This window comes from Aspergillus multicolor (genome assembly GCF_047715735.1).
Source record: "Aspergillus multicolor strain CBS 133.54 unplaced genomic scaffold BDW74scaffold_15, whole genome shotgun sequence".
NCBI classification, from domain to species: Eukaryota; Fungi; Ascomycota; class Eurotiomycetes; order Eurotiales; family Aspergillaceae; genus Aspergillus; species Aspergillus multicolor.
Genome location: NW_027395966.1, coordinates 618,921 through 636,490, shown reverse-complemented (window position 1 = coordinate 636,490; position 17,570 = coordinate 618,921). Strand labels below are relative to the sequence as shown.

Here is a 17,570-nt window from a genome sequence, read left to right as displayed (position 1 = left end):
AAGGAGTTCGTTCATGAAACATTGAAACCGGCTTGCGCAGAACGGGACGGCGAGATACGTGGTTCGACGAGCAACCTTGCCTGCTGGTGCTCTAATCAAGCATAATTAAGTTGAGAAGCGGCAGCAGCTGCCAGCTGAAGACCGTGGAACTGACGCGACGAGGCTTGACTTGACATGTGGGGGACGCGTTGAAGGGATGGAGTCGACTCGGGTCAGACGGGGCGAGCGCGGAGTTATACTTGGAATTGTCGTACAAGATGAGCGGTTATAAGTGCTGTGTGATAGGTACAAAGAACGGGTCATAAAGAGATAGCTAAGGCGAGATATGCTTCTTTCAATTCTGTCTGGTATACGGATTGGGAGTGGGATGAAGCTGTATAGAGATGCGATGATAGAATGAAGGGATGTCACGCGCGGTAAATACCGGAGAGATAGCGTGCCTCAGCTGGCGACAGCGCGTATAATACGCGTACTCAGCGGTAACAATAAAATACCGCTGGACGCGCCTGAGTAGATGAAGTGAGGGGAAAGCAGGCAATTATTGGATCTCCATCGTGCGATGCCTTGCAGATTCAGGATCTGAAGATACTCGAGTCAGCCTGTTCCTAATTAGCTTGAGCTCCCTGACACGAACCGGACGCGCTTCTCCTCCTCCATTCCACGGTGCCGAGTACTTATACAGCCGGGCATTCCAACATCCAGGCTGACTTCATACCATTCCTCTTGAAACTGGTGTCTGCTGCGTGTTTCGCCTCCTTTAAGATTCACAAGATCCGCTTCCTTGTGGGATTCAGAATAATCTCAACCGTGCAGGAATTCTCCATAGCGTGTCCAGCCCTTGCTGCAGCTTCACTCCTCGCGCCCTGCTCTCTATATCAATTGACCCGACCTCACCCTCAAACCAGCTCTCTGCTTAGGAGTCCACGTCTCTCTTTTATCTGTTTCGCTTCATTTCCATCTTGCTGTACAGTCCGTAGATTCAGACAGTCACTCCAAACCTGTGCATAGAGCTGTCACTTCCTGTCACTACTACTATAAGCCGACCGCCAATCAGACCCCACTCTCGCTCCTCCTGCCGCGACCAAAACAAATCCACTGGCCCCAATAATCCAATTCACTTCTCACTCAGCCCACGCTCTTCACTCCTGTCTTTTCACTCATCCGGTCGTCTTTTATCACCATGGCCGCTCTCACACTGACTCCCGTTGCTGTTCGACAACCTTTCGCTCCTCTGGATGCCCCTCGTCTGCGCTCCATTCTCCGCACCAAGATGAACGTCCTCAACAAGCAGAACGGTATGTACCCACTGCCACGAACAGAAACCACTTTACGCGTCCACAACTGGTGCTAACACTGCCCTCAAGGCAACATGCTCTCAGGCAAAAAGCAACCCCTCGCTGAGTTTGACTCGGAGAACATCGACCCCTCAGCCCTCAAGTCCACCAAGTCCACGAAACGCAAGCGCTCTGCCGACGATGAGGACGACCACACACCGGCCAAGAGCCCCATGAAGCCCATGAAGTCGTCTTCCGTGAGCTTTGCTATCTTCGAAGATTCAATTGCACCCTCAACCCCCACAAAGAACACACAGTCGACTCCCAAGTTCGCACCCCTCAAGCCCGCCGGTCGCTCGCCTCAGATGAAAGCCAGCAAGCCCTTTGCCCGCCGTGCAACAGTCTCCAAGAGCCGTCCAGAGTCAGCCCGCAAAGGCATTGGCCGTCCATTCTCCCTTGCTGCAGCTCTTTCCTCTGGAAAATCAAAGTCCAAGAGCCAAGCTGCAGCTCCTGCACCTAAAATGCCTGCATCCTGGTCATTTGAGATCTACGTCGACTCGGAACAAGAGGAGATGACGAACCTCATGCAACACTCTACATGTGTTCTAGATATTTCCGACGATGAGGACAAGGAAGAGATCAAATCGGATTACCGTGGAAAGGAGAACATCCCGCCCGCTGATTTGGGAATCTCGCTGCCCCGCACCCGCCAACAGGAGTCTCCTGCTGCTGCTGCTAGGAAGTCCGACATGGGAGATGAGCCTCGCTCTCCATTGGGCGAGCTCAATGCGGCCGATTATTATGGTGAAGATTGCCATGCATTCTCGTACGCTGTTATCTTCGATGAGGAGGACGAGGCGCCTTTTGAGAAGAAGGTTACCCGGAGTAAGCTGTCGAGCATGTCGTCCATTGAGTCCGTGCTCGAGGCTGCAGAAAATCTTATCGAGAAGCCCGTGGAGGACTCGGCCTAGGTCATTCTTTTGATCTTTGTTTTACTGGAATTGTTGGAGTCGGAATTGCTTGGTGTTCTTGGAGTGCTTGATTGTATTGATACCCACTTGTCTTTCTGCCTGTCCTTCTTGTCTCTGGCTTCGTGTTCTTGGTTGTCCTTTCACTTGGGCTGGTCGACTTGCCTTGCTTTATCTTACCTACCTTGCCCACACTACACTGCTTCATTCATTGTCAGCATAGCATGGCGTGTTCTCCGTACAACCTAATGAACTCAGATGTGTCACGTTTGATGCCGTTCACCATGTACGTATTGCTTGATCCATTACTACAGCCATATTCCTCGTACTTGTTGTACTGTATCGTAGTATGTATCTGCTGTGGCTATTATTGTAGCGATTAATCTATCTCATTTCCATCATCCTCTTCGTCAACCTCGTTTTCATTCTCATCCTCTTCATCCCTCCTCTTCGCCGCCTCATCCACAGCTACAGCCGCCGCCTCCATCATCTCCTCCTGCTCAATTGCCTCCTCCTCGCCCTCACTGCCTTCCGCACCCTCACCCTCAGCACCATCCTCTTCTTCCGCCCCATCTCCCTCTTCAGGCCCTTCACTCATCCCCAGCCCCGCCCCAGCCTCCCTAGCCTCTTTCCTCGCCGCCGTCCGCGCCATAACCCTCTCTTTCCACGACGGCGCGGCCTTAATCATACTCCTCACCTCCGTCGCCAACCCCGTCAGCAAACTCCCCGCATCAGGCTCAAGCCAGAACCCGCCCAGCCCCGTCGCCGGGCTCGCATGGTCCGGGAAGCTACAAATCACCGCGTACTCCTCGTCGCTCGCAGGTTCGCGCCCCTCATACATCGCCAGGATCTTATGGCGCATGATCGTCTTCATCTTCGCCATCGTGCCGTTCCCGTACCACCCGTCCGTCGCGATGTCGCATTCCTCGCGAACAAAGCCCTCTGGCCGAGGAACTGGCTCCATGATGCCCTGTAGCAACGGGTCGACGATATCGCAGAACATCCACATTCGCCCGTCGAGAGGGAGCGGCGGCTGACCGGTAAACAGGTGCGATGTGCCTGATGTTGAGATATCGGGGTTTGGGAGTAGGTCGTTGGCCCTTGGGAGGAGCGTGTGGCGGCGCCCGCCCGTGGCATTGCGGTCTCGGATGTCGCGGTCGCGTGCTGTCTCTGAGGTGCCGGGGAGGATGCGGAACATGGTTGTTTGGTAGATGCGGGAGTTGGGGTCTTTGCGCGGGTCGTGGCCGAAGGCGATGATTGCGTCGCGCCAGGGGCCCGAGCGGAAGATGTACCCTGCATACGGGACGGCGTGGCGGAGGGCGTAGCGCTGCTCCATGGAGGTGAGGTTGTTGCGGAGGGCGCGGCGCGACCAGGCGGGGCGGGACTCGAAGAGCTTGAGGATGATGTTTATTGTCTCTTTGAGGGTTGGGTCGAGGGATTCGATGGGGGGCAGGTTTGGGCGGGGTCCTTGGGGCACTGGGTTGATGTCGTAGGGGACGAGGTGGGTGAGGACTTTGGTGGACTTTTGGGTGTTGATTGTGGTGAGGTTGCCTGCTTTGTCGAGGGTTTGGCGGACTGTTGGGTTCTGGCGGTAGAAGTAGTGGAAGGGGATGTCGCCGTGGCTGAAGGAAGGAGGGGGGATGAGGTCGACGTTCTGGATGGCGCCTTTGCTCATGTCTAGATCGAACTCTTTCATCTTTTGGTAGTTGAATGGGAGGATCTTTTCGCGGAAGCGGTTCGCGAAAGGGCTGGAGGCCGTTGAATAGACGAAATCGGGCATTCCTTAATACTCACTCAGTACATAGTTTTATCGTTTGGGTAATGGGGACGTACCTCGAAACACATGCGTCCGTTCAACCAGCCCGACAGGTTCAACCTGGTACTTGCCTACGTTGTCACGCAGACTCCGTAGGAAATCTTTCGCAGTAGGTCGTGATGGACCATCACCAATCTTCAAAAGATCAGGATCATCTTGATATTGCTCATTCGACCCCTTCTTGCGCTTTCGCCCCGTTCGTTTGGGAACAGTGACCTGGAGGAGGATGTTGTTGGAGGACGAGCTGACAGACTGCAGTGGTCTTGCCATTACGTCCTCTGGCCGGAGCGATAGACTGACTGAAGCATCCGGCTTGGGCGGGTCCAGGAGCTGGAAAGATGTCAGAAGCGGTGCTTATCAAATTGGAAGTATCTACTTACCCTTTTGATGCCCGTGCTTCCTTGGAGCGTATCAATGGCTTTGTCAACATTCCTGATGATAGCGGGATGCTCAACACAGACGAGAGAACGGTTTGGGAGCTGGTAAAATGGGGCCGTCCGTGAATGGTTATTCTCCGCCATTGTTCTTTGTGATTAGCCCTTGGCTGCGACAAAATGAAGCTATCCGGATGGATTGCGATTCCGCCAGGCGACTAGATGCTTGTACAACCCAACGCTGCCGCCACAGATCACTTTGGGAAACAGATGCTCAGCTACAATGATCATCCTCCCAAAGATTTGCCAAGACAAACATCAACGTTACAGGTTATCTCTTGAAAGTTGGTCGCATGCAATGTCAAGATTCAAGAATATGCGAAGAGTCAAACAGTGCAAACGTTAAAGTCAGCTGACTAAGTTTAGTAAAAAGCGGGGGGGCGTGGCAGAATGGGGGACCTTCCTTTTTGGGCCCAGGCACTCCCCCATGGACCAAGGCTTGCTGTGAGATCTTGCGTACCAATCTCCTGCAATGATGACCCTTTGCTGCTTCAGCTAACATCTTGATTACGCGCTATTCTATCAATACAGTTCTTGATGAAATTATTTGATGGCCGATAATTGACGGTTGACCACACTTTGTGGCATACCCTTCAGGGCAACAATGTGAAAAGGGTCCAGTTCTAGTCCCCAATGGTCGGGATACTCTAGATCGCTTAGAATGTCACTTGCTGCCGATTACGAAGCCGATCGTGTCCATTTCTGGGAGAGAAAAGCTGTTGGATTTGCGCAACACGAATGAACGATGTGCAATGCAAGATCTTGATTTGGTTGGCTTTCTAGGCCACATTTAAATGTGATTGTGCTGCATCTTGTTCTTCACGCCGATCTGACTGGCTAGCCAACCCCGGAATCAGCGGGGATCCGCCTCAGGCCCTTGATTCATCTCGTATTCCTCGTCTACTAACGTAATTCCCGGTCGTTCCGCCCACCCCGGTCGATCCGCCCACCCTTCCAAAATTTCTCGCGTTAAATTATTAAAGCTATTTAAATAACCACCATGCCACCAAAACCGCGTTAATCTTGTTAAAATTTAGTGAAGCAAGAGGGGAGGATTTAACTTGCTATACAAGCTTTAAAAAAACGCGAGATCTTAAGCGCTTGTCGCGTGGTAGATGTTTATAATGTGCCGCGCTTTATACTCCGGGATTGCCTTAAGGGACATGAATTTTAAGTAAAATTTTATAACCACTTGTTCCAACTCTTTAAGAATTAGGAAGAGGCTTTAGTAAATTAAATTATTAATAAAAATACACATGAAGTTGCTTTAAAAGTCTTGCACGTGCAGTAAATAGCCTATTTTCTTCTCTAAGAAGGTTCTATAACCCCCCCCAAGCCATTAAGCAAGAACTGGGTTACTAACTTTATTAAGCGCCATAAGAGAGTTAAAAGTTAATTTACACGCAAGTATAACTATTAACGTGCCCTTTGTGAGAATCCTAAGGTTATAAAAGAATGGTTTAATAACCTACAAGCGCTGCAAGAAAAGCATGGTATTTAGCTTTAAAATATCTATAATTTTAATAAAACTAGCTTTATTATAGGCCTAATTATAACTACACAGGTTATTATAAGAGCTAAGATACTTGGTAAGCCTTATCTTATTTAACCAGGCCAGCAAGAATGGGTCACTTTAATTAAGTATATTAAATTAACAGGATTTATGGTTCCACCTTGCATTATCTTTAAAGGAAAGGCCCATATTAAGGGATGGTTTAAAGAACTAGGCCTCCCAGGAGACTAGAGGATTAAATTAAGCATAAATAATTAGATTATTAACCAGATAACCCTCCAGTGGCTTAAAAAGTGCTTTATTCCTTATATAACTAAGCAGACAATTAGGAGTTATTAATTACTTGTTTTAGATGGTCATGGCAGTTATTTAACACCTAAATTTAATAAACTCTGCAAGGATAATAAAGTTATCTATATCTGCATGCCTCCTTATTTATTATATTTTCTTTAACCACTAGATATTAGTTATTTCGGGCCGCTAAAGAAGGCCTACAAAGGCCTTGTTAAAGCTAAGATACACCTGGGCTTTTACTATATTAACAAGCATGACTTCTTAAAGGCCTATCCTAAGGCCCGCCAGCAAGTCTTTATAATTTAAAACCTTTAAAGTAGCTTTTAAGTAACTAGGATAAAGCTATTTAACCCAGAAGAAGTCCTAAAGTGCTTTAACTATAAAATATTTATGCCTAGCCCCCCCCCCCTTGCCAGGGGGGTACCTTAACCAGCTCCTTTACTCTTGCTACGCCTTATATAGCAAGATAACTATATAAAAAAGCTTTATTAGTTAAAAGACTACTTAGTAAAGGCGCTTGAACTTTTTTATCTTTTTTAAAACAAGTAATAAATAAGCTTATAAAAGGCTGCAAGCTGGTGATTTATAATACTGCCTTCGCGCTAAAAAAATTAAATAATCTTCACGCAGAGAGTTAGGTTTAGCAGTAAAAAAAAAGTTAGTTAAAGTGTTAAATAGCCTTTGTACAAGGCCTTTAAGTTTAAAAAGCAAGGGACTTAATTATGTTAAGAAATAAGCAGTTAAATAATATAGATAGTGAAGGTAATAAAGCAAGTGTATTTACTTTAATAACTTTAGCTTTACTAAAACGTGCTCCACCAACCTGTTTTGACTGTAATATTCAGGGGTATATTAAAACTAGATATCCTAATTATTATGCGACTTAGTTTTTTAAGAAATATTGAAAATTAAGTTATTGGGAATAACTTCGAGTTTGGTGGTTGTAATTACATGTTGGAGGTGGGCGGAACGACCGGGGTGGGCGGAACGACCGGGAATTACGTTACCATGGTCATCCATGATGACGAAGCACAGACTGTCAGACCTCTGTATGGACAGGGTTTTACTTGTTCGTCTTTGTCCCTCTGTCGTGTTGCTCAGGCCGACGACACACTTGCAACCCTTGGAGCTTTTCAACCTCGCCAACCCGATTCAGTCAAGGTTACCCTTAAACTGTAATCACTCGTATCTTCTACTTGCGAGGAAATGACGAGGCGGTTTAATACCTTGCTTCTCAGCAGCCTGTTACTCTGTGACGCTCTCGTCGTTCCGCCACAAGCTACACTCGTAACTGAACGACAAGTTCGATCCAGTATATATGATTTCATTATCGCAGGAGGCGGTGTTGCCGGACTCACTGTAGCCGATCGTCTGACAGAACTTCTAGATAGTAGAGATGCACTTGTCTCACTATGAACAGAGCTGACTCTGGCAGTACGCGTTCTCGTCATCGAGGCAGGGCCGGTCGACCGCGATGAGGATTTCGTATACGTTCCTAGGCCATACGAGCCTACTCCGTACATCTGGCCAGGCCTGACGAATGAACCATCCGAAGAGTTAAATAAACGCATATCTGACTCAGCTGTCGCCAAGGTCGCTGGGAGTGGCAGCATAGTAAATGCAATGGTCTTCCTAAGGTATGTAGAGGTTATTGATCTCGCGAAGGCTTGTGCTTAACTCGACCGCAGAGGTACTGCTCTGGACTTCGACGGTTGGCAACCACTTGGAAACGATGGGTGGGGATGGGAAGGCATGTTGCCGTATTTCATCAAAGCAAGTTGCAAGTTGGTCTCCCAGTCCTCGAGCTAATCCTGACAGCATTATGGAGTGAGAACTTCACCGAGCCTACCTCAGAACTAGCTCGCGAGGGTAACATTACATGGGATGACTCTGTCCGTGGTCATGATGGACCAGTTCGATACTCATACCCAAACTACAATTACCCCGAAGTCGGTGAGTCTCAGCATTATCATTTACCAAAGAAAGCATGCTAACAGGAGGAAGGTTGTTTTACGAAGCCGCGCTTCACCTCAGAATCAAACCAAGACTGGACCCTAATGCTGGTCAGAACACGGGTGTATTCAACCAGCCGTTCGCCATCGATTCAACTACATGGAATAGAAGCTCTGCCAGACGGAACCACTACGACCCAGCTGTCGCACGTTCGAACTATCATTTTCTTGCGAATACGACCGTCGCGCCGGTCATCTTCAAAGGAAAGCAAGCTTTGGTGTTGAGTATCTTCCCAGCGCAGGTGGCGAGATATCTAAGGCTTGTTGCAAAGGAGGTGCTTGTCGCCGCTAGTGCTCTACACACGCCACAAATTCTTCAACTCTCGGGCGTTGGACCGCGCAACTTGCTCGAGTTGCTTGATATCCCCGTCGTAGCTGACTTGCCTGGAGTTGGGTCTAACCTGCAGGATCAGACAACCTTTCCAGTGGCCTATACATGTCAGTGACTCGTTGCGACCGTGAATTCTGCTTGTGCTAACTACTGCCAGGGGCGAACAGTGTCACTCCCAATGTCACCATGTTTCTCACAAACACTACTTGGGCGACAGAGCAACGCATCCTGTACGACCAGGGCCTTCCAAGCGTTTGGTCTCTCACCAGGCCCCTCGCTCCGAAGTTCGCTTTTCTGTCGTACAAAGATGCAATATCAGACACCCCATCCGCAAACACCCCCAATGACGCCAAGGCCCGCAACCCAGCAGACTCATTGCCCGAACACATCGACCCCACAATCCTCGCAGGTTACGTCGCGCAGCGCAAACTACTGCTTAATGGATTTCGTAATCACGGAATTGCCGTCGGGGGCATAGCATGGGACACCAACACCAACGTGCAGATCTTCAACATGAAGCCCTTCAGCCGCGGGTACGTGTACATCAACCAGACCGATCCGCTCGCAAATCCAGTGATCGACTTCCGCACCGCATCTGACCCAGCAGATTTCCAGCTGCACATTACGCTCCTTCGAAAACAGCGGGAGTTATTTGCGGCACCCGCACTTGAGACGCTCGGTCCGACAGAGGTCGTCCCCGGGCCCGACGTACAAACTGATGAGCAGACCATACGTGTTATGAGAGAAATTTTGCAGCCCTCGAACGGGCATCAGTGCTGCACGACGCCGTTGATGCCGCGAAAGCTCGGCGGTGTGCTTTCGCCTGAGATGAAGGTGTACGATACCTAGGGATTGCGTGTGATTGATATTAGTCACTGGCCGAAGGAGCTGTCTGGGCCACCGACGGCTTCGATTTATGCGGCTGCGGAGAAGGTTTGTTTCCTTTCCGATCCTCCAGACTGTATTCTGATGGTGAACAGGTTGCGGATATGATCAAGGACGAGTATGGGTGGCTGAAGTGATGGAACTCAACGGGGCAAGGCAGGCAATAGCCGTCTTCTAAAGGCTGTCTACTCACTTACGGTGTAAACTAGAGTTCAATATTGCCGTATTTGACAGATCTGAGAACACATTATTTGGTTCTTTAATAATAGCTTTATCCCAATCTTTCGGAAACAAGCTCTACGGTTTTATTGAACTCTAGAATGTAGCTTTCAATGCCATTCTCATGTTTACGAGCCGATGTATCAGCGTTCGTATTGAAGTCGCTTACTTTGGAGTTTGCATTTCTCGGCAGATGACTCGATAGGTTCGGGTCTGATGCACTGTCGGCTCTTTTTCTGGGGTATCTATAGTTAACCCAGAGTCGATGTTCTATTTCTTTCAGATCCACTCTTTAAGAGACAAGCAGTGGGAATGGAGAGCCTGGTACGGACGGCTGATGCTTGGTGGATATACTCTGTTCCCTGATGTTTGCAGCTGGCCCGGAGTTTACTCGCCGAGTTATAGTTTTCGATTTGACTAATGAACATGAGGATAAAGTAGGGTGGTGCCATGGTGTAGATAGTGAGCTTGTTGAGAGTGTTGTTTCCGCCGGTGGTGGGTTGATTTGGCTCAATGAAACCGTGGCCGACTGCTTTTACTTTGTTGGCTCTCTCGCGAAATCGTCCACTGTCACGCGTAACATCGAGTGCCGTTCCGCTCGAATTGAGCGACTTGTTCTGGCTAAGACAGGCGTCTTTTTGTCTTCGTTGCCGGTGAGTTATACCTTGGGTTTCAGATAGAGCCTGGGTGGCTGTTGAGTTGTCTTATCGGGAACCAGTAGCTACGACATTGAGCGTGAGCAGGATGTTACCTGAGTACAGAGTACCGAGTACAGGATCATCAGATGATAAAGGTGCCCCAAGACAAAAGAACTGAGTTCAGAGTCTGCCTGGGCACTGATCCCTTCCGGCGTTTGTTTGCCAGCGCAGTCCTCGTCTCAACATCCTCTCATTCTCCATTCTTCCAAAACTAATGGTACATATTACAAGCCATAACTGTGTTAACTATTACAGAGACCCTTCGGCAACCGAACCCAAGGGTCCACGACAAATCGGTCAGGGCTACCACAGAACATCAGCAGCCCATGTGCCCGGGCCCCATTTGTCACGACAATTCTCCGTAAGCCCATACTCGGTGTTCAACGCACCAGTCGCCACCGCGACTGCATACGAGGTCGGACACCAAGTCCGCGGGGCACCCAACCGTGCAGACGAAACATAACCGTCCCAATCGCGGGCCCTCCATCCTCGCGGCTGAGCAAGCATGGCTTTACAGTCTGACACCCGTTTGGCTGGTGTAGCGTCGGGTCTCGTGTCTCCAAGATAAGAAACGTTGCTTTTTCCACCTGTGCGAGTGTACAAGAGCAGGTCGCTGTCTCAGATGGGATGACTCGAGCACTTTCGCACATGAAACACTGTTTGGACACCTAGACACTCGCGATCATGACCGCAACCACTTGGATAGCTTCGCATCGTCGGTCCTTGTCGGATGGAGGGCAGTCCACCAAGGCTTGGAAGGTCCTGTCTCAAACGCTGCCGTCTTGTGGACCGGATGCCGATGCTTGGTGGCAGCTTACGGGGAGACATCTTGCTCTGCTCATTGATGCCGCGGAGTACCCTATTGAGAAGCAGTATGAGTGTCTTTTGTACCATTACCACTACGCGGTACGTTTGTATCCCTCATATACCTGGTGCGCTCTGCTAACTGGAAGTCGTACAGGCTCCATGCCTAGGACCGGCGCCTCGTGAAGGCAGCTCTTCCCCGGCCTGGAAATCCATGCTTCAGCTAGATGGTACACCCTTTGAATTCTCGTGGAAATGGAACACCCCCGACGGCGAACCAGAGGTTCGCTTCGGCCTAGAGCCTATAGGGCCCATGGCAGGGACGGCGTTCGATCCTATGAATCACTTGGCCACGCACGAAGTCCTTCACAAGCTATCCGCCGCCGTGCCCGGGGCCGACCTCACCTGGACACATCACTTCCTAGCCACCTTGTTCGACCACGACTATGCCAAGTATACACAGAAGGCCGCCAACAGTGGTCCACTCGGCACGAGCTTAATCTACTCCCTCGAGTTCCAGCGCGACTCAACCGCACTCAAGACATACTTCCAACCGTGCACGCTCGATCAGCAAGGATTCGTCGATATCCCGCGCTGGGAAGCCTCGTTTCGCGGATTACATCCAAGCGTCCCCTCCCGAACGGCTATGCACGAGTTCCTCAAGAAAAGCCTAGAAGGCAAGCTCCTGAAACCCTTCTGCCTCAGCGTCGACAACTGCGACCCCGCCAAAGGCCGGATAAAATGGTACTTCAACAGCCCACATACCAACTTCAACGCCATCCGCGAGGTCATGACATTGGGCGGGCGCATCGCCAACACCAAGACCCGCGAGAAACAATTCAAGGACCTCTTCGACCTCCTCAAGACTCTAACCGAACAACCCGGCGATTTTCCAACGAGCTCGGAATTCCCATACGTGCCCACAAACGGCGACACCGTGATCCCCAACTTCGCCGACGTCCCGGAGATGCTCAGAGGATTGGTCTATTACTTCGACATCGCGCCTGGACGAGACCTCCCCGCCATCAAAATCTACTTCCCTGTGCGCAACCACTGCCGGAACGACCTCGCCGCGACGCAGAACCTCAACCGGTGGCTTGAGTCGAGAGGACGCTGGCAGTACGGCGCTGCATTCCTGCGGGCTCTTGAGGGTATTGCGGACTATAGGCGCTTGGATGATGGTGGTGGTTTACTTACTTTTCTTTCGTGTCAGCTAATGGAGGATGGGGAGTTGGATCTTACGTCTTATGTCAATCCCCAGGCGTTTCATTCGGGACGGATCATGAGCCGGAGGTCCACGAGGAGGAGGGGGGATGATGGGTGGTGAATTTGGGGTTCAAGAGCGAAACATCCACGGCCTCGCTTCTCATATGGATGACGTCAAAGCGCCAAGGATAGGTATATTGAAAACACCAGTTGGTATTGGTAGTTGAATTCCAAGAGAGTTGTGCGCGATTCGTCGCAGGAATCATATACTTGAACAGCCGTATGGAGTAGATAGGAGTACTCAGTCTGCGATGATCGAGCTCAAATGCCGTTGGGAGGTACCAGCACCGGGCTTTTGTCACGCGGAACCAGACGCGTCGCGAGATACAGCATGATCAACGCGCCCTTCCAGCTGAGATCTGTTGAGAACTGTACAAGAGCGAAGTACGAATCCCCACTTACCTTTTGGCTTAGTTTGGAAGTACGGTGATACGTCTACGGACCAGCTTTGAGATGCCATGCTGGTTATCTGGCGCGGTGTTTATGCCAGGACGCCTAGGCTATTTTTGGTGGCCTGTCACGTGTACGCTAGGCTTCTTACGGACACAGCATTAATGGCCACGACTATAGTCATGAACCTGGGGTCTTCTTGACGAGGTTGTCTTGTTCAGTCCATAGATCAGAAAACTTGATTTCTCCATTAACCAAGAGTAACAGGAAGATTAGACTGAGTTGGCTTGAATAGGTGTGGCTTTTGAATAGGGTGCGATGGATCGAGGGCAATGGCGAGAATATATATGTCTGTTCCGAGTGATACTCCGTACATTCTTGCTACAGCATACGGCAACCTACTCTAGTTAAACAGAATAAAAGTCAATGTCAGAGAATTTTATCATTCAGTTTTGAAGCTCTCTCGAATTTATTATAAGTCTACATTAGGTTATCAGAGATGTCGACAAGACCAAGTCACCTGATCAGCCTGTCGGTACATCAAGAATAAACATGGAATCCACCATGGGCCAGCAACCGAGAAAAATAGCTGTAGAAAACTAAAAATCAGAGTAGATCAGTCCATAGTGCTGTTTCATGCTCTAGGCAGTTTGTAATAAGTCACCCGTTCGCATCGAACGATAGTCCTCGAGTTTGCGATTGTTGGGTCACAGGCTCACAGCTAGACAGCCCCTTACAGAACTCTGATAAGGACACTGGGACGACGGAAAACGAAAATCGGTTGAGCCGCCAACTCTGTCGATATCTCTAGCTGCTCATTAGTATAAGATTTGCTAGGAGTTCCAGCCTGCCGTGGTTGAGGTGCTTCCCCAGGCAATAACTCAGCCAGTTCCACGAATCCACACCATACACTTAACCACGTCCGAGCGTCCTCCAGCCACAGCCCGTCACCACATCTCTCGTGATAGCCGTCTATTTTCACGACCAACCCCATCATCAATGTTCTTGTCTTTTCTGCGCTCTCTATTCTTCGCAATCTAACCGTCTCCGTCTGCTTGTTTGTGGTGTCCGACCGGTGCTTCGCGAGTTCCAATTCAGTCCCTGGGGATTTCGCACCCCGCCTTCTCTCATAAGCGACACGGAAGTCGATCCCCTCCAGACCTGACCGACTCGCGAGCTCCTCCTATACCGCTGCGATCGCGCCAGCAACTGAGCGTCAGCGTCCGACCATTTTCAGCCTCGCCTCTACCAATCGTTTCCACCGCAAGTCCCTCGAGGTGAGCTGCCCTCATATACTTTCCTGTTCCTCTCGCGTGTCGGGGGAGATCCGTGTTTGCCCCCCTGTTACCTCCTTGGGCTTGACCTCCTCGGCCACCTAACCCCGTCTTGCGGTGGCTGCACGGCAATGTTCTAGCTTCCCTACTCCATCGAACCCCCTTTACGTTTACTCCTCGTTAATTCACCGCCCGCTTCTCCTGCCAATGTTACCCTTCTGCCCGCAAATGCTCATGTGTCCAGGCCGCCCGAAACAAACAGTCTAAGAGTTGTCCGATCCGCCAGACCGCATCCGCCCCTTCCCCCTCCTGCTAGCGTGTGGCATCGTGCTGCACTGGCATCGAGAACCAGGTCCGAGTACATGTGGCAGTCCGAATAGCGGTGACAATGAAGGGTTTCAGACAGAGAGTGGTGAGTTTGTTGCGGGTCGCACAGTCTCGCGTGGCTGGGCTCGATCACCCCGCTGGGCGCTGGGTTATGCTAAATGTCCTAGCACGAGCAGTTGTCGAGAGCGAAAGATAACAAGTCGTCGAAGAAAAAAGAGTCAGCATCCCAGGCTGCACAGCAGAATTCCGCCAACCTGGGCATACACCATGGCCAACAATCCGCGTCCCCCAATCAGGTTACCCCGACTTCGTCTACCACATCCGTGAATGATATCAGAGGCAAGGCCCCCGAAGATGCTTCGCAATCGGGAGGTTTTCCTCCCGGTGAGTATCCTACCCTGCACGCCGGAGGTGCCATGGTCAACCCGTCACTAACGGAAGTTCAGCCACTCCCACCAAGCAGGGACAACCGATGGCTCCAAGTGTGGTGATAAGCCCCAGCGGTCCGGTGAGTTTTCTAGATGAATGACCGTTCGCGCGCACATTGGATTACAGGACTTTGGCTGACTTGGCTTTCTACTGTAGCATGCCCCTCCGCCCGGCGCCGCCGAGACTATGCCCGGAGACCTGGCTCCTCCCCGGAAGTCCCATGTTTTCGATCGCCTTCAAACAACTCCGAAGGATATGTCTGAGGGTATCCGGACTCCCAAGCGTCAACACTCCTCCCGGTTTGACATTTCCGATCAGCGCCAGCGAGAGTTGGAGAAGCTTCCCGGTTTCCACGAAGTGCCCCCGAACCGTCGTCAAGAGCTGTTCATGCAGAAGATTGACCAGTGCAATATCATATTCGATTTCAATGACCCTACGGCAGATATGAAGTCTAAGGAGATCAAGAGACTGGCTCTCCATGAGCTCCTGGATTACATCGCCAACAACCGCTCCGTCATTACGGAACCCATGTACCCTCGGGTGGTTGAAATGTTCGCCAAGAACCTCTTCAGACCTATCCCGCCCCCGATCACACCCCAAGGCGAGGCGTTCGACCCGGAGGAGGATGAGCCAGTCCTGGAAGTCGCCTGGCCCCATATCCAGGTCGTCTATGAGTTCTTTTTGCGTTTTATTGAAAGTCAGGACTTTAACACAAACATCGCAAAGGCTTACATCGATCACCATTTTGTCCTCCAGGTATTCCAACTGGCTCTCGAAGTTAGAATGCGCTGACCGTTTAATAGCTTTTAGAGTTGTTTGATTCCGAAGACCCGCGCGAGCGCGATTTTCTGAAGACAACGCTACATCGCATCTATGGAAAGTTCTTAAATTTGCGTTCATATATTCGGCGATCTATCAACAACGTGTTTTTCCAATTCAGCTACGAGACTGAGCGCTTCAATGGAATCGCGGAGCTGCTGGAAATCCTTGGATCCATTATCAACGGTTTCGCCCTTCCGCTCAAGGAGGAACACAAGCTGTTCTTGACCCGAGTTCTACTGCCTTTGCACAAAGTGAAGAGCCTCAGCATGTACCACCCACAGCTGGCGTACTGTATCGTCCAATTCCTCGAGAAGGACTCCACATTAACGGAAGATGTGAGTGACTTTGGAAGTAATCCCGTGTGTCCCCGCTCTAACGGCGTCTCAGGTCGTCTGTGGCTTGCTCCGGTACTGGCCCAAAACAAACAGTACTAAGGAAGTCATGTACCTCAACGAAGTTGAAGACATCTTCGAGGTCATGGATCCCGCGGAATTCGCTAAAGTGCAAGAACCATTGTTCCAGCAGCTGGCCAAGTCGGTCGCTAGCCCCCATTTCCAGGTCGCGGAGCGTGCGCTCTACTTCTGGAACAACGAATACTTCTGCAATCTGGTCAGCGACAATGTCGAGGTCATTCTGCCGATAATGTTCCCTCCCTTGTTCGAGAACTCTAAAGGGCACTGGAACAGGTATTATATCTGCCATTCACATCCACGTTCTTGCTGACCGAGGTTTAGGACCATCCACAGCATGGTATACAATGCGATGAAGATGTTCATGGAAATCAACCCTCAGCTCTTCGACGAGTGCTCGCACGAATATAATGAACGACAGAACAGCGCCGAGATGCGCAAAAAAGCTCGACAAAACCGATGGGAGAAGGTTGCTGAACGAGCTGTGCAGAGGCAAAACGGTGTCGACCTGCCACTCAATTCATCGACGGCTGAGATCCCTCTGCAGTTGGATGATGTCGACGCCCTTACCCAAGATAGCCAGAGGCGACTCCAATCCCTGAAACTGGATGAGCCCGGTCCTGGAAAAGACCGACGGCCTCGAGAGGGTTCTATCACTTCGGTAAGTCACCTGCATGTTTGATCGCTTGCTAGTCTTGCCGATGACATCTGCCCCCTTCGATGTGATTAACCAAACATCTGCTTTTTATTCTCCGCTAAGCGTTTGTCATTTCCTGTACAGAACGCGTGATTCTAACGTTGGAACGTCCTCTATTCCAGAGACGACGCCGTGGTTCCCTTGAAGGCGGTGGAAGGCGACGAAGCAACAGTGGTAGTGGCACCGAGATTCGAGCGCGACGTCGAGCTGTTGGGTCTGCAGCGGTAACAGGTTTGGCGCGAAGCAACTCGACGAAATGACTTGCTAGTTGGATACTAGGCCCTCGACATTAATCTTATGCGTATTTCTCGGCGCCACTACTTCCAGTGCTCGCACCACCATGGCCTTGCACCTTGCACCTTGCACCCTCTTATCGCCCCATTGTCCCTATCTCACTCCATTATTTCGAATTCTTTTGTGTACATGGCTTTGATTTTCTTCCTTTCCGCATGGCTGGTCAGACCTATGAGTCGGCGGACATTCTAGTTGGACTATTAGAACTGTGTTCGGGTCTGGAAAACGGGTGCTCATGGCGTTTCTCCTAAATCGACATCGATGTCGATGGCCTCTTTTGATGTTTATAAGATGAAATATTAGGGCATAGCCTGAAATCAACGTTCATACCATCACCTTCTTGCTCCAATTGCTTTTCTTGTCATCTAATTCGCCTTTGCCGTGCCTGGCACGTGCTTCAACCCATACAAACT

At 50.4% G+C, this 17,570-nt stretch overlaps 5 protein-coding genes across 5 annotated transcripts; 4 read left to right on the top strand and 1 right to left on the bottom strand.

Moving 5' to 3' along the window:
• Positions 1–667: 667 nt before the first annotated feature.
• Positions 668–2,561, top strand: BDW74DRAFT_154926 (uncharacterized protein). Its single transcript, XM_073724753.1, has 2 exons — positions 668–1,295; positions 1,365–2,561. The coding sequence occupies exons 1-2, from the start codon at positions 1,181–1,183 to the stop codon at positions 2,243–2,245; spliced, it is 996 nt and encodes a 331-aa protein (XP_073583195.1). The 5' UTR covers positions 668–1,180; the 3' UTR covers positions 2,246–2,561.
• A 60-nt stretch (positions 2,562–2,621) lies between these two features.
• Positions 2,622–4,579, bottom strand: BDW74DRAFT_179045 (transcription factor TFIIIC subunit TFC1; the record flags this gene model as incomplete). The annotated part of the gene is made up of 3 exons (XM_073729345.1): positions 2,622–4,024; positions 4,076–4,388; positions 4,439–4,579. The coding sequence occupies 3 exons, from the start codon at positions 4,577–4,579 to the stop codon at positions 2,622–2,624; spliced, it is 1,857 nt and encodes a 618-aa protein (XP_073583194.1).
• A 2,926-nt stretch (positions 4,580–7,505) lies between these two features.
• Positions 7,506–9,664, top strand: BDW74DRAFT_168470 (GMC family oxidoreductase; the record flags this gene model as incomplete). Its single annotated transcript, XM_073726834.1, has 8 exons — positions 7,506–7,689; positions 7,720–7,936; positions 7,988–8,076; positions 8,118–8,252; positions 8,297–8,749; positions 8,800–9,478; positions 9,515–9,575; positions 9,623–9,664. 8 exons carry the CDS (start codon positions 7,506–7,508, stop codon positions 9,662–9,664), a joined length of 1,860 nt encoding a protein of 619 aa, XP_073583193.1.
• A 944-nt stretch (positions 9,665–10,608) lies between these two features.
• On the top strand, positions 10,609–12,971 carry BDW74DRAFT_154921 (uncharacterized protein). The gene is made up of 3 exons (XM_073724752.1): positions 10,609–11,349; positions 11,405–12,866; positions 12,917–12,971. The coding sequence occupies exons 1-2, from the start codon at positions 11,129–11,131 to the stop codon at positions 12,573–12,575; spliced, it is 1,392 nt and encodes a 463-aa protein (XP_073583192.1). The 5' UTR covers positions 10,609–11,128; the 3' UTR covers positions 12,576–12,866; positions 12,917–12,971.
• A 1,313-nt stretch (positions 12,972–14,284) lies between these two features.
• On the top strand, positions 14,285–17,499 carry BDW74DRAFT_154915 (protein phosphatase 2A regulatory subunit RTS1). The gene is made up of 7 exons (XM_073724751.1): positions 14,285–14,590; positions 14,673–14,889; positions 14,952–15,013; positions 15,091–15,690; positions 15,738–16,091; positions 16,144–16,442; positions 16,491–17,499. The coding sequence occupies exons 1-7, from the start codon at positions 14,567–14,569 to the stop codon at positions 16,846–16,848; spliced, it is 1,914 nt and encodes a 637-aa protein (XP_073583191.1). The 5' UTR covers positions 14,285–14,566; the 3' UTR covers positions 16,849–17,499.
• Positions 17,500–17,570: the final 71 nt, after the last annotated feature.

Coding starts and splice junctions, on each gene's coding strand:
- BDW74DRAFT_154915 (XM_073724751.1), top strand. CDS start 14,567: ATGAAGGGTTTCAGACAGAGAGTG. Junction 15,014..15,090: donor TGATAAGCCCCAGCGGTCCG/GTGAGTTTTCTA, acceptor TTTCTACTGTAG/CATGCCCCTCCGCCCGGCGC. Junction 15,691..15,737: donor ATCACCATTTTGTCCTCCAG/GTATTCCAACTG, acceptor ACCGTTTAATAG/CTTTTAGAGTTGTTTGATTC.
- BDW74DRAFT_154921 (XM_073724752.1), top strand. CDS start 11,129: ATGACCGCAACCACTTGGATAGCTTCGCATCGTCGGTCCTTGTCGGAT. Junction 11,350..11,404: donor TTGTACCATTACCACTACGC/GGTACGTTTGTA, acceptor GGAAGTCGTACA/GGCTCCATGCCTAGGACCGG.
- BDW74DRAFT_154926 (XM_073724753.1), top strand. CDS start 1,181: ATGGCCGCTCTCACACTGACTCCCGTTGCTGTTCGACAACCTTTCGCT. Junction 1,296..1,364: donor CGTCCTCAACAAGCAGAACG/GTATGTACCCAC, acceptor ACTGCCCTCAAG/GCAACATGCTCTCAGGCAAA.